General features: G+C 51.2%; 6 protein-coding genes across 6 annotated transcripts; 3 read left to right on the top strand and 3 right to left on the bottom strand.

Moving 5' to 3' along the window:
• Nucleotides 1-174: 174 nt before the first annotated feature.
• On the top strand, nucleotides 175-2,199 carry P170DRAFT_445481 (acyclic terpene utilization AtuA family protein; the record flags this gene model as incomplete). Its single annotated transcript, XM_024850713.1, has 4 exons — nucleotides 175-601; nucleotides 687-1,170; nucleotides 1,227-1,984; nucleotides 2,054-2,199. 4 exons carry the CDS (start codon nucleotides 175-177, stop codon nucleotides 2,197-2,199), a joined length of 1,815 nt encoding a protein of 604 aa, XP_024705400.1.
• Nucleotides 2,200-2,783: 584 nt separating this feature from the next.
• Nucleotides 2,784-4,502, bottom strand: P170DRAFT_353669 (sugar porter family MFS transporter; the record flags this gene model as incomplete). The annotated part of the gene is made up of 7 exons (XM_024843991.1): nucleotides 2,784-2,960; nucleotides 3,024-3,394; nucleotides 3,450-3,718; nucleotides 3,761-3,846; nucleotides 3,898-3,957; nucleotides 4,008-4,102; nucleotides 4,151-4,502. 7 exons carry the CDS (start codon nucleotides 4,500-4,502, stop codon nucleotides 2,784-2,786), a joined length of 1,410 nt encoding a protein of 469 aa, XP_024705399.1.
• Nucleotides 4,503-4,823: 321 nt separating this feature from the next.
• P170DRAFT_491750 (flavin-containing monooxygenase) lies at nucleotides 4,824-6,648 on the top strand (the record flags this gene model as incomplete). Its single annotated transcript, XM_024854025.1, has 7 exons — nucleotides 4,824-4,919; nucleotides 4,970-5,028; nucleotides 5,085-5,179; nucleotides 5,245-5,868; nucleotides 5,922-6,219; nucleotides 6,283-6,577; nucleotides 6,631-6,648. 7 exons carry the CDS (start codon nucleotides 4,824-4,826, stop codon nucleotides 6,646-6,648), a joined length of 1,485 nt encoding a protein of 494 aa, XP_024705398.1.
• A 607-nt stretch (nucleotides 6,649-7,255) lies between these two features.
• P170DRAFT_355443 (short-chain dehydrogenase/reductase SDR) lies at nucleotides 7,256-8,445 on the top strand (the record flags this gene model as incomplete). Its single annotated transcript, XM_024844091.1, has 5 exons — nucleotides 7,256-7,484; nucleotides 7,540-7,681; nucleotides 7,737-7,814; nucleotides 7,877-7,958; nucleotides 8,023-8,445. 5 exons carry the CDS (start codon nucleotides 7,256-7,258, stop codon nucleotides 8,443-8,445), a joined length of 954 nt encoding a protein of 317 aa, XP_024705397.1.
• Nucleotides 8,446-8,604: 159 nt separating this feature from the next.
• P170DRAFT_473670 (fungal specific transcription factor domain-containing protein) lies at nucleotides 8,605-10,497 on the bottom strand (the record flags this gene model as incomplete). The annotated part of the gene is made up of 4 exons (XM_024853073.1): nucleotides 8,605-9,666; nucleotides 9,725-10,200; nucleotides 10,253-10,296; nucleotides 10,343-10,497. 4 exons carry the CDS (start codon nucleotides 10,495-10,497, stop codon nucleotides 8,605-8,607), a joined length of 1,737 nt encoding a protein of 578 aa, XP_024705396.1.
• Nucleotides 10,498-10,994: 497 nt separating this feature from the next.
• Nucleotides 10,995-13,539, bottom strand: P170DRAFT_463378 (ATP-binding protein). Its single transcript, XM_024852165.1, has 7 exons — nucleotides 12,541-13,539; nucleotides 12,238-12,466; nucleotides 12,088-12,165; nucleotides 11,866-12,021; nucleotides 11,729-11,794; nucleotides 11,456-11,653; nucleotides 10,995-11,392 (listed from the first exon to the last, which is right to left on the bottom strand). Exons 1-7 carry the CDS (start codon nucleotides 13,519-13,521, stop codon nucleotides 11,016-11,018), a joined length of 2,085 nt encoding a protein of 694 aa, XP_024705395.1. The 5' UTR covers nucleotides 13,522-13,539; the 3' UTR covers nucleotides 10,995-11,015.
• Between the last annotated feature and the right edge of the window lie 213 nt (nucleotides 13,540-13,752).

Raw genomic sequence — 13,752 nt, 5'->3', positions numbered from 1 at the left:
AATGCCGATGGATGGCTAGTACTGTCCATACTCGCTCGGCCCTCGGATCTGTCCAGCAATGATGAACTCAGCACAACCATCCACTTAAAAGGGCCATTGAGCCAAGGCATCTACAATATCCATCATGCGTTCCGTATTTGTACCCAGCTATCGTGTATACACCCTACCTGAATCATGACCGTTAACGCAAAGAACACCCTCCGCATCGCCTCTGCCTCCGGGTCAGTGACCGACCGACGCCATGGACTGGCAGAGTTGGCTCGGACAGAGAATGTCCAGTTTATCGTGGGTGACTGGATGTCCGAATATAACATGACAACTCGCGGTGGGGCGAAAGTGAATAGCAATCAAGTGTCATCGGAGTTCGAGACATCGTTCTTGGAATCGATTGAGCCTGCGTTGCCGGACCTTACATCGAGAGGAATCAAGGTTGCCGTCAACGCTGGGGCTAGCGACACAAAGAAGTTGCATGATGCTCTCGTGAAGATCATCAAGACCAAGGGCCTTGATCTTAAGGTGGCTTGGATTGAGGGTGACGAGGTTTCTGGAGTCCTTCAGAAGGCCATCCAGTCGGGGAGAGAATTCACTAGTCTTACAACAGGTGAGTGGGCTGTTATTTTTTGATTCTGATAGATGGAAATGCGAATAAACTGTGCAAAGAGATACGAGAAGCTGACATGGAGCAGGGAAGTCCCTATCTGATTGGGGCTTCACTCCGATCTATGCACAGTGCTACATCGGAGCATGGGGCATTGTCGAGGCCTTCGAACAAGAAGCAGACATCGTCCTATGCGGAAGGGTGACTGATGCCTCTCCCACCATTGCCTGTGCAGCCTACTATCATAAATGGAGCCGAGAAGACTATGATCAGCTGGCCCATGCTTTTGTGGCAGGCCACTTCATCGAATGTTCCACCTACGTGACTGGCGGTAACTTTTCAGGATTCAAATCTCTTAACGGGTCTGCAGTCGACATTGCCTTTCCTATTGCTGAGGTTGGCCCAGCCGGTGACTTTGTGATGACAATGCAACAAGGAAAAGATGGCATGGTCACAGTGGATACATGCAAGGCCCAATTGCTCTACGAGATTCAAGGTCCACTCTACTATAACCCCGATGTGGTGGCCATTCTGGACGATATTATCATTCAGGAGAAGGCAACCAACCGAGTGTATGCTCATAATTCCACCGAGAAAACCTTTAGCTCCCATAACTAACAATGAACAGTCACATTTCCAATGTGAAAAGTCGCAAGCCACCGCCAACCACGAAAATCGGCATCACAGCACACGGCGGCTTCCAAGCAGAGGTACACTTTTTTCTCTGCGGTTTGGACCTTGAAGAGAAAGCCGAGCTCCTGGAAAGGCAGGTGCGACATCTCCTAGACGAGTCGCAGTATCATACCCTAAAGTTCCACGTCAATGGCTCGTGTCCCGTCGACCCATCGAGTCAAAATGCAGCTACAGCGGACCTGCGAATCTTCGCTCAGTCACACACGGAGGAGGCGCTCTCTTTGTCAAAATTCCTCCGTCCCTGTACCGACACAATCATGCAAAGCTACCCCGGGGCAACATTTGCTGTCGACACCCGCCAGGCGGCCCCCAAACCATACTATGAGTACTTCGTGTCTATCTTCCCACAGGACGAGATTGACCATGTCTGCCACGCTCCGTTCAAGGGAGTCTCGATCCCAATTGACCCCCCAAAAGACACAGTACCATTTATTCCCGAGCAACCATCGTACGAGACAGCCAATCCTTCAGAACTAGCCACGTTCGGTCCCACCACCCGCGCACCTCTCGGCTATGTAGTGCATGCCCGATCCGGCGACAAGGGATCCGATGCCAACGTGGGATTTTTCGTTCGCCATGCTGATGAATGGGATTGGCTACGATCTTTGTTGACCGTAGAAAAGGTCAGAGAGTTGCTTGGGAAAGACGATGTGGGAAATGACATCTTTCGGTTCGAGCTGCCAAACATTTGGGGTGAGTTGTACACCATCCCTTGTCACCGGTCGCCTTTTGGGTTGAATGCACTAACAAGATCTGTATTAGCTGTGCACTTTCTGCTGAAAGATCATCTTGATCGTGGCGTGGCGTCAAGTTCCACATATGATGTGCTAGGCAAGAATTTGGCCGAGTATCTCCGCTGTAAGAGCGTAGATATCCCAGATAGGTTTCTGACTCGTGGGAAGATCTAGGGTGTTTGAGAACCATCTCGGGGGCTTGATCGAGTGGGATCCTATCATCCAAGTAATCACGGTTTATCAGAATTACATCTTTTATCTCAATGTAGACAAATGATATGTATGCGAGAAACTGAGTCTCGCCTATATCGGGGCATCCTAAGTCTGAGTAGCTGTTCCTTCATAGGAGACATCAGATACACTGATCAGGTCAGTCAATATTACTTTGTGGAATGCCTCCCTATGCTTTCCAATAAAGGCATTGATGGAAAGCCTTTATGAAGCCAAGTGAGAGTTGGCAACAGTGATGAGATGTGGTTGCGTCTATAACTCGGCTTTGAAACAAAAGCTTGATTGAACTTAAATGATACTGATAACGCAATCATGCATGGTAAATGGCGAGAATTACCATGATACACAAGCTTCCATTGAATCCTCACTAAAAACCTCAAACACGCTCTATCTGCTGAGCGTGCCCCTCCGACTTACTCTCCGTACCGTTTGAAGTGGATCCTGTGCTCTCAGAGAGCTCCTGAATCTGCCCCCTGTGCTTCACAAAAATATAGTCAATCTCTTCTAGCGATTTCCCACTCGTCTGTTCACGGTCCAATCAGCCAAGGCACTGAGATCTCAAATGCACCAAGAAGGATAAGTTGACGAACCTCTGGCAAAAAGAAATACACAAACGGAATGCTCAGCGCCAGCATAATGCAGAACAGGAGGTAGATCTTCCATCCGGTATTTGCGATAGCGGGCGGCGTCATCTGTGCGATCACCTATGGAGAAAGTCAGCTCTTCAGTTCGACAACCTCACCCCCCAAGCCGATTTAAACGCATACAAAGGTCCACAACCACTCAGAAAAGCACCCGACAGCGGCTCCAACATGTCGGAGGTTCAACGGCGTAATCTCAGGAGCATACAGCCAGGGGACGGAGTTCCAGCTCATGCCGAAGGATATCTCGTAGATGACGAGCATCCCGAGCGCCAGGCGAGATGACGCAGGCGTTGCTAACCCCACGCCGACCGTGAACAGGACCATTGCTAGACAGAGCATTGAAGAGCCAAGCATGAGGACCTTGCGACGGCCTAGTCTATCAATAAGGAAGATTGGGGGGAAGGTGCCCAGCCAGAATGCGATTTGGATGAATCCTGCGACGAGGCTGCTTAGGTCGCGGGAGAGACCGACGTTGGTTTCGAGCACGATTGTTACTGCATGGTAATCTGAGATTCCTGCGATGCTACGACTTGGCTGTGGAGGGCTTACCGTAAAAGGCTATGACGTTGATTCCGGTGAATTGCTGGAAGAGTTGCAACATAAAGCATAGGACCAGACGACGGGGGTTTTTGACCTGGGTCGAGTCGCGGAAGATGCTTCGGAATGTGAAGCTTGAACTGTTGGTTTGTTCTATTGCAAGCGCCTGCTGCATTTCAGTCACGACCGCAAGGACGTCTTCATGGTTCTCTGGTAAGTCTAGGAGTCGGGAGAGTGCGTGGATGGCCTCTTGCTGGCGGCCGTGGGAGTAAAGCCATCTACTATGGTAAGTTCTGCTTTAGCCAATTTGTGAAAAGGCTCACCGAGGGGACTCTGGTAAGAGAGGCAAAGTGAAAACAGTTAGCAAGGCGAAGAAGTCCTGGAAGGCCAGGGGAAACCGCCAGACGACCTGGTCCAGCGTGGTCAGCAGGGGCCATACCGCGAAGAGAGACAAACATACCTCGCCAGTTTGGGTCTTGATCATGCCATAGTCAAGCCAGTAAGCGACGACCGTCCCAAACTAAATTTCTGTCAGTAACCTCCTACCGCGCGGTCCAATTTGGCTCCTACTATGACGATAGACATTTGGATGGCGAGGGTTCTCCCGCGGACGGCACTGCGTGATGTCTCCGAAATGTAAACGGGCACAGTCGAGGTATTCATACCTTGCATCTTCTCGTCAGCAAGGAAGAAAGGACGTCAAGGTATCATACCATTCCCAATCCCAGAGATGATTCTCCCCGCGATCAGCTGTCCAGCCCCGTAGGTAGAAGCCTGGATGATCCCGCCAATGATCATGATCACACAACCGAAATTGATAGATCTCTTTCGTCCAAGCCGATTGCCAAAGATGGCAGAGACCAGGCACCCTGCGAGGCAGCCGATATTAAACAGAGCAACAATTGTCCCCAGGTATTCGGCACTGGGATGGCCGATGGCGGAGAGAAAGCTTGGTTGCGAGACCAGCCCTCCGAGCACTCCTTGGTCATATCCAAAAAGCAGATAGGCGCTTCCAGCGCTGACCGTAATGGCCAAGTGCAGTGATCGGCCCCTTAGCTCTATCATGGTGTTTTGATATCGGAATTGCATGCCTTGTCGTATGCATTATATACACTCCCCAGGTTTTCGGCGGAATGTCCGCCTCGGATATCAAACCTGATGATCGACAATACCCCACGGGGGCTAGAGGCGCTAGACCGGAACCCCAGGATCATCAGAGGAAGTCCGAGGCTGGACAGGCTGGACAATCTGGACAGGCTGGGCCGGGGCCGACATGGCATGACACGTTGTGCTTGAGTCATGGCTACGGATGCCTCGCAACGATGCTATAAATGGCTTTGATACTATCAACCATACACCCCGCATAATCAAGCTGATCAGTTGAAAATGGCGACTCCGGAGGTTATTGTGATTGGTGCTGGGCCATCTGGAATAGCGTTGGCTCATACCCTGAAGCATAAATTAGGGTTCGATGATTTTACGGTACGCTTCATGCACTCAACAACAGACATGATATACTAAAGATGCTCTAGTTCTACGACAAGCTTGACGGCCCTGGAGGCACATGGCGGCTGAACACTTATCCCGGAGTGTATGTACCCTGGAGCCGTGTAGGTATTCTGTTGCTAAATGACACTTACTGCGCAGGGGGTGCGATGTTCCTACGATCCTGTATTCATTCTCCTTCAACCAGAATCCTAACTGGTCCAAGGAGCTATGCGAGGGGGCTGAGATTCTCGAATGTACGTTCTGACCTTCCGTGATAGACGCACGCGAAATCAATCACTGAGGCAGACCTATTTTATAGACATGGAATCGACTGTGGACAAGTTGGACCTACGCAAACACATGCAATTCGGCGTTGAATGCATCTCTGCAAGATGGAACAACAAGACAGAGCTTTGGGAGGTCCATCTACGCGATACCAAGACCCAGTTTGAGTACACAAGGACCGCGACAGTCTTCATCTCTGCTGTGGGAGGCATATCCAAACCTCGCGACACCCATTTCCCCGGCATGGAATCATTCACGGGTGAGATCTTCCACACCGCACGGTGGAACCACCAGTTCGACTATAAAGGAAAACGCCTCGCGGTAATTGGTAACGGCTGCAGCGCAGCTCAGGCGGTTCCTGCCATTGCGCAGGACGCTGCGTTCGTGAAGCAGTATGCTCGGAGCGCCCAGTGGTATCACGAGCGGCCAAACCGGAGCTTCACGGGGCTTGAAAAGTGGTGCCTGCGTAACATTCCCCTCTGGGAACGATACCTGCGCCTGCGACTATTTCTCGCCAGTGATGCTCTTGTTGCTACGTATCTGCCTGGCCCTGCGGCTGCGAAACTGCGTGCGAATGCCGAGGAAAAGGCCCGTCAGTATATTTATGCGACGGCACCAAAGAAGTATCACAAGTTCCTGGTTCCGGACTTTCCTTTAGGTCAGAAGCTCCTATCCCCATTCTTTTATAGAAGCTAAACAATGTATGTACAGGCTGCAAGCGCCGTATCTTCGACCCAAACTACCTTGAAAGCCTCCACCGACGAAACGTGGAAGTTGTCCCCGTTGGAATCGAGAAGGTCGACGAGACTGGCATCACCAGCACAGACGGCTTGAGGACAGAGTTCGACGCCATAGTCCTAGCCACCGGGTTTGACGTGCAGCAGTTTATCGTCCCCATGGAAATACTTGGCAAGGATGGCAAAACCCTATCAGACCAGTGGAAGGAATCCCGAGGAGCACAGGCGTACATGGGAACCTACGTGCACAATTTTCCTAACCTCGGTATACTGTCAGTCACCCTCACTGCCTTATCCAAAAAAACAATAAATTGCTTACAGCTAATAACATATAGCTTCGGTCCAAACACCTTCCCGGCACACAACTCAGTCCTCTTCGCTTCCGAGGTCCAGGTCGAATACCTAGCCCGCACGCTTATCGCGCCCATCATCGACCGCCGCATCTCAACGCTTGAAGTCAAAGCCACAGCCGAAGACCAGTGGGTGAATGCGCTCCAGGCCGAGCTCCGAGGAAGCGTGTTTGAGGCAGGGTGCTCCAATTGGTATATCAATCACCACGGCCGCAATTCCGCGTCATGGCCGGGCTACGCATCCTCGTATTGGAAGGAGGCGCTGAAGCCGCAGATTGGGGTTTTTAGGGAGAAGTCGCTATCTAAGCTGTGGGCCTTCAACACCCTGTACAGGTGGATGAGGACGACTAGTAAGGAGACGTATGGTGTGGTTGGTGTTGTGCTCGGTGGGTTGGTTTGGGCAAGGAGTATGGGATTGGCTGGTAGCTTGACACGGGTGTATCAGGTGTTGCTTGAACACTAGCACTACGACTGTTAGATACATGAGGATTGTCATACAGTGAATAGAGGAATTTACTTTCTGGTGCACATTTTAAGCACATGATTATTTCGTGGAATTGCCGACTTTGGACGACTGAACCACAAGAAAATGATATAATTCGAGGTTAAGACTCTTGCTAATAGACTACCCATTATCAAAGCCCCTTCTCGGAGGTCCTGTATGCATCTAGAGCTCAGATCCTAACGGATAATCTTGTTTTTCCCATACTGTAGAGTAGACATGACAGGAATAAATGAGGTCAATGAGTCATGGACGGAAAGTCATGTCCACAAGTCAAATATCAAATTCCCCGCAGTCCAAGACCTCAAGAGTGTCACCCCACTGTAGCAGCTCAGGGAATAGAGGGAAGGATTCATTTAAATGAAGTCTCCCCACGGGGTAATTAAGGGGGTTATATCTAGACCCTGACCCGACATTCAAAGCACTTCCTATTTGAATAAACATCACAATCACGCTATGACGAGACCTGCGGGATTGCGTAGCTTACTGAAACTGGCTCCTATCAGGGGGCCTTGCAAACCTCGACACTATAACACCCTACAGTACCACCGGGCACATGCTGCCACCGTTCCAGTTGAAGCAGAGGCCTACAGACGCACATTTTCCTCAGTCGCAATCCCATCAGCTCCTCGGGAAGCTATATTGTCTAGGATTTTGCTAGATGGCAAGGTGACTGTTATCACGGGTAAAGAGCCCCAATCCTTCATGCCACGCAAGGCGCACTAGCTGAGACTTTCTAGGCGGGTCCAGAGGAATTGGATTAACCCTGGCACAGACAGTAGCAAGTCTGGGCAGCGACGTGGCTATCTTGGATGTGCAGGAGCCTGAGACAAGAATTCCAGAGCTGGAAAAGACATACGGGACTCGCTTCTCCTTTGAGCGGTTTGATTCTCATCCTGGATACCCTTCCTTCAGTGTTGGTGTTGACGATGATCAGACTAGACGTGACCTCCAAGGACAGCATGGAGAACGTATTCGCGAAGGTAGTGCAGGACATGGGAAGAATCGATAACTGGTGAATCGCATGCAGAATTGCCTTGAATTCAGCAAAATACAGAACTAACACCTCTCTCACAGCATCACCTGCGCCGGAGTCGCCCTCGACAAGCCCTTCCTAGAACACACATGGGATGAATCCCGTCGCATCCTCGATATTAACGTAAGTATCGCATCTCCTCCACCCGAGTATCAAACCCACTAAACCAACCCTATCCCCCCTCTAGATCCTAGGCTCCTTCTTCGCTGCCCAACTCGCCGCCAAACAAATAATCCAACAAAACACCAGCGGCTCAATCATCATGATCGCGTCCATCGCAGCCCACTGCGCGATCCCTGCCCAGCGAGTCTCCATCTACGGCGCCTCCAAGGCCGCAATCAAGCTCCTTGGCAAGACGCTCGCCGTGGAACTGGCCCCGTACAACGTCCGCGTCAATACGCTCTCGCCGGGATTCATCGAGACGGAGATGACGAAGCAGTTTGTAGATATCCAGGACGTGCTTCGGACTACGCCACCGATGGGGAGGATCGGGCAGGTGGGGGATTTGGCTCTTGCGGTGGCTTATTTGCTGAGTGATGGAGCTGCGTATACGACTGGGGCGGATGTGCCTGTTACGGGGGGGTTGCATGGTGGGAGGATTGGGGTTTAGGGGTTACACTTGGATGGGGAAAAGGATTGGGAGGGGACTGAATGGCACTGTGCCTTCAGAGACGCGAGGAATAATAGCTTTTATGTTGTGTACGCTGTTTTCCAAGGTCTTGTTCTGCGTCAGAGGACTTGGCTTTCGTCTTCGACTCTCCCCCTTTCTTTATAGGTCCCAAATATCAGCCCTCACATTGTCCTCAACGAGTAAAACCATGCGACGCCCTAACACAGATGTTTCTTGTAACTGTCGAATCCCATTCCAGCATTTATGAAGAGCGCGCGCACCAACAGTCCTCGCACTCGGCGTCTCCAGTTCAACCGAGCGTCTATGAAAAGAGAACGACAGAATAAGAAGCGCCATGCACGGACTAGGCAAGTTATCCGAAAGCCCCAGACTCTGCACCTCATCAAATATATCAGTCATGTCCAACACATATTGGCAACTGTGTTCAGAGCGTGGCGTGATAGAGTCAATTGACGCATTGCCCAACCCATCTCGCCCATCGCCGCACGCTGCATACGCCGACCCGAGATAAAGAAGCCGTACCCAGGTCCGGTGCAAATATATGCTGCGGTCCCATTCCGACGGCATCAGCATAAGCGGGTAGTGATAGCGGCCCGCAGCGGAGAGTTGAGATAGCCATCTGTGTAGATCTAGATGCTCGGCTTCGTTTGGGTCAGGGGGGCTTCTTTCCAGCGATGTGGACTCATGAGTCTCTGTTCCAAAGACCATTCTGCTGATATGGTTCGAAATTCGCGAGAACTGCGATACCCTGCAAAGTCTCGTCTTCTCGATGAACACAATAGCCTGTGTTCTCTGGTATTCGGTTGAGCGCAGAACATCGCTCTCATCATTGACGACACTGCGCGCTTCCCGAGAGAAGACTCCAAAGTTAAAGTCCTTCAGCGTGACCATCGTAATATCTGACAATGCACCGTCCTCGCGATCTTCAATGCTCATCATGGAGAGCAGGTCTTCGGCCGTGAGTCGGGAATGATTATGCATGCTCCACCAGGTGCGGCGCCAGATTTGCTGCTGAGACGGGGTCATGGCTTCACTGTCCGGGTTGCGATGAAGACCGATAGACATGGCCAGGGACAGACAGACGCCCATCCAGTGGTTGGCGTCTTTTTCCTCGTTGGGTAGATCATGCCAGTGGATTAAGAGGAGGAGTGATTGGATTGTCACTAGTCGGTCGTCTTCGCAGTCAAGCTCGAGTAGCGTCTGCGGATATGCGGGTGCTAGTTAACACGGTGCTTCTCCGGATTAGGGGGTAGTATACCTTTACACGTCGGAATAGGGTATCTCGAGCAGCCTTGCGTGAAGAGTAGCCCGCGTTGCGAAGATGTGAGATATCCACGAACGCGGCAGCCGCGAACATAACCGCCTGGAACAGCAGGAGACTGATACCACTGTCTGTCCTGGTCCCCGTGATGGCGCAGAGAAAGGCCTCCGGGTCTAGAACAGGCACCTGGGGATGAACCCATAGGATATAGCTTTTCAGGAGTTCTGCGCGAAGCTGGTCAGACGGGAGAGACAAGGCGCCCTTGCGCTCTAGATAGTCGAGGTCATCTCGCCCGAGGCGGTTCGGAAGCTCAGCTACGTATTTAGGAACCCTGGTTCGGGTGGGACCAAGGAACTCGTCGACAATGGAGAGGTAGTTGTCGAGAGGAGCCGTTGCTGCTACTGCTGGGATAGGATTCTGTCGGGAGACAAGCTCAAGTCCAGCCTTTTGGATCTGAGATGCAAATGTGTCTTCTGTTATGGAATTGTCAGGGGATATACGATGATAAGGTAGAATCCGACCCACCCGCACAGTGCGCAAGAGGGGTGATGTGCTTTTGAGACTCGACTCTATATTTGTGAGTATTCCGAGGACAGAGAGTAATGAAGCACTCACTCTGTACTGGGATTCCCGTCGCAGATGAGATTCAATCGACGACAATTGGAACAGGGAATCCCTCTGACTCCAGTATAGCAGCGCTCTCTCTGCGCGACGCAGTATGAGCAGGCGCCCGATTCAGCTGTCCGGGTGCGTCTTGGGGCATAATACATTTTTCATGGGTGGTTTGGTTGAGAGATACTGCTGGGATGACGGTCTGTGTGGAGTGATCGTAGAGGATAAGATGACATGACTCAGTATGCCCATGTCATGTCTAATCTTTATATTCTCTTCGGAATGGCGCCAAGTACGTATTATTAAAGGGTGTGGAGAACTGCGAACCTCTAAGAGCTGATATTTGGGTCCTAGCTAAAGCATGTAGAAAACACATCCAATCACACATCAGGCCCATTGCTGTGTTATTGTGCGTGCAATCTGACCTGTTAGTAGCTGCCGTGGTGGTTCCTCCTAGACTGTCCAAGCATGTCAAGGAGGTGCACTTGCATTTATTTGCCAAAACCTGAGCAAGCTTCGGGGAAATATAATAGAATCCAAACATATTTCTAAGTATCTCATTGCATCTGCATAACAGTACATAATTCTACTAGAAGGATCCTGGGTAGTTTGATTTTCTACTCTAGTACTCCAGCTTCCTACCTGAACATCAATTCTAACATCAACACTCACTAATCTACTTCTTCAATCCCTGATTGTTTACACTCTCATCAGCTAAAATCCCTCCAACCCTCAACACCATCTCAATATGCTCCATCCCCAACGGTACCCTTTCCTGCTTCGACAACAACCGCGCCGTCTTGACCGTATTCTTGATCTGCCTGCCGTTCATATCCATGGCAGCCAGCGCTTCCAAGTTCTCCTCGCTCAGTCGACTTTCTACCGCTCCCATTTCAGTGAAGGTTCTCCAGATATGGAGCCGACTGGCGGGACCCAGAGACGGATAGTGAATGGTGAGATGAATCCGGGACTCGAATGCCGGGTCAAAGTCACTGACGCGGTTGCTGGTGAGAAACATCACCCCGCGATAATACTCCAGTTGTCGGAGGAAGACTATTCAGCAGGAAAGCGTCCTGGTTAGAATAATTACAGCAGTTGGAGGAATCAATCACTCACCCGAGACTAGTCTGTTGCGTCGTAGATCAGCCGTCGACCGGGCTTCGAGGAACATATCGCACTCGTCCAGCAGGAGAATAGCATTCCATTTACTGGTCAGCTGGAGGACCTGTTCGAGTGATTCCTCTACTTCTGTGGCGGTCTCTCCAAGCTCGCTGGCACTCATCAAGTACAGTGGTTGACGCATTTCTTCGGCAACTGAAGGCAATTGAGTCAGTTAGAAAACGGGGTTCTGTTTCTTTCTTTTGATTTTGGAAGTGGACATGAACGCACCCGATTCCGCTGTCAGTGTTTTCCCAACGCCAGGCTCTCCCGCCAGCAACATAATGAATCCCAGCCCTGTGTGGTCGCAACATTAGCCATTATCCTAGTGGACCGGTTCGTCTGACTATAGAATGGTTTCTTGTCACCTTTTCCGTAGACAATATCATCAAACTCGTCGTCTCGGGCCAGTTGCTCTTGTACAAACGCACGGATGATTTCCTTGTAGCCATGCGGAAGAACAAGCCGGGGGAAAGCGTCATCGCTCCAGCGTATAGGACCAATGTTTTCCACATAGAACTCGGCTAGAACACGCATAAGATTCTGATCAGCCAGAGTTCAACTACCGAAGAGAATGGAACACCACAGACCCCAAGTTTTGAAAGACAGGCAGTAGCCACGGACGACGTGATTGCAGAGCAATCGCTGCTTAGGGCTCAAGGTTCGATCTGAAGTAAGGTGTCAGATGTCAGTCTGGACTATTTCGAAACTGGGAAAAGGTAAAATTGGCTTATGCGCACCGGACAAGCTGTCTTTAGCACGCTTGTTGTGCCTTTCCACGGCACTCTGGTATACTCGGTATGCGTGGCTCGTCGCTCTCAACATAACGTTGGGCACGACAGCGAGCGGCTCTTCGTCGGTTGCATCCCTGCCTGGGTCTGCCGCTGCGTTGATCGACCCGAGACCAGGTCCGGGTGTACCGTATATATCGAAGGTATGCGGGTCGATAATGATGCGACTGCTTTCGACCTAGTTGGGAGAGACATGGACCAGGATTAGCGTTTTTGTGACTCTAGGAGATGGTCGGCTCAGAGTCCACGTACATGACGCTTGCGAATCTGTCGCGAGGACCTGGCCTTATAAAACCCCGAGTACGACATGTGATGGAAGCCATTCAGCTGCTCGAACCTCTCCCCGCGGGCATGCAGTCTGTCGACCAGAGTGTCCACATCGGGATGGAGATGACAGGGAAAGGCGACCAACTCGATGAGCCTCCTGACACCATCAAACTTGTCAATGTCGAGCGAGGTAGAGACGTAGCCAAAGCTGGATCCATCACAGTCGATATATCGACACTCCAGTGTGAAGAACTCGCCGCTCATATTGGCACCGTATCGACTGTCGGTGAGTTCCATCAGCCGGGGCTGCCCATCCACCTGTGTGTAGATTTCCGTTCCGGGGGCAAGGACCGTCCACAGGCAGTCGAAGCTCATTACGTTATTCTTAGTCAAGTCTCGCATCACCTCGATCTGTGGCATGATTTCTTCGCAGAGGATAGGATACAGGAGGCTAAGATGATCTTGCACTTCGGGGTCCAGCTCCTCCTCGCGAAGCTTCTCGAGGAGATGCCATCGGTAGTAGAAGGGGTGGAACGGGGCCTTGAAGGTCAGGTCTTTCAGCTGGGTGTTGAGGCCCTCGAACCCTTGGAATATTCGCTCCAGCACCTTCTTGATTCGGGGGCTTTGAATGGTGATGGAATGGAGAGCGACTTGGTGGGTGATGGGATGCGGTTCGCGGCGCACAATCAGAGCGAATTCCTGCGCATACGAGCCGGCTTCAGCATCGACCACTGGCTTCTCTGGGATGGACTCGTTCCATGCTGCTCGGTCGTCGGATCGGTAGAGATGCTGCACCTCGGATCTCATTCCGCGACCAAAGTCGGGTGTGTACTCGGGGTCGACGTTCATCTCAGACTGTTCGATTGGATTGGTTAGTGCCTTTGTCTGTTTTCTAGGACTCAATAAGACCAGATCACTGCTGGAGGAAGCAACACTCCGGTGATAAGCAAGAGAGCTCGCTGACATGTTGACGATTTAGTGCAGCAATGGGAGAGGAAAGGAATCCGGATGCAGGGGTTCGAATGTTCCTTGTTCGCGTCAATTTAAGGGCGCGCACTCTTATCGTCCTAATTTAGTGCTAAATGACTGCCCAATCACCCCACTGTCTCCCCTTCTGATTTGAGCTAGGCGCAGACGCCAGGAAATTATAAAGTAGGGTCTCTGACTCGACACTGGTTATGGGCGCCAGATTGATTT

This window comes from Aspergillus steynii (assembly GCF_002849105.1).
Source record: "Aspergillus steynii IBT 23096 chromosome Unknown P170scaffold_3, whole genome shotgun sequence".
Classification (NCBI taxonomy): domain Eukaryota; kingdom Fungi; phylum Ascomycota; class Eurotiomycetes; order Eurotiales; family Aspergillaceae; genus Aspergillus; species Aspergillus steynii.
Note: the sequence above shows the minus strand (reverse complement) of the source record. Positions and strands in the feature narration are given on the sequence as shown.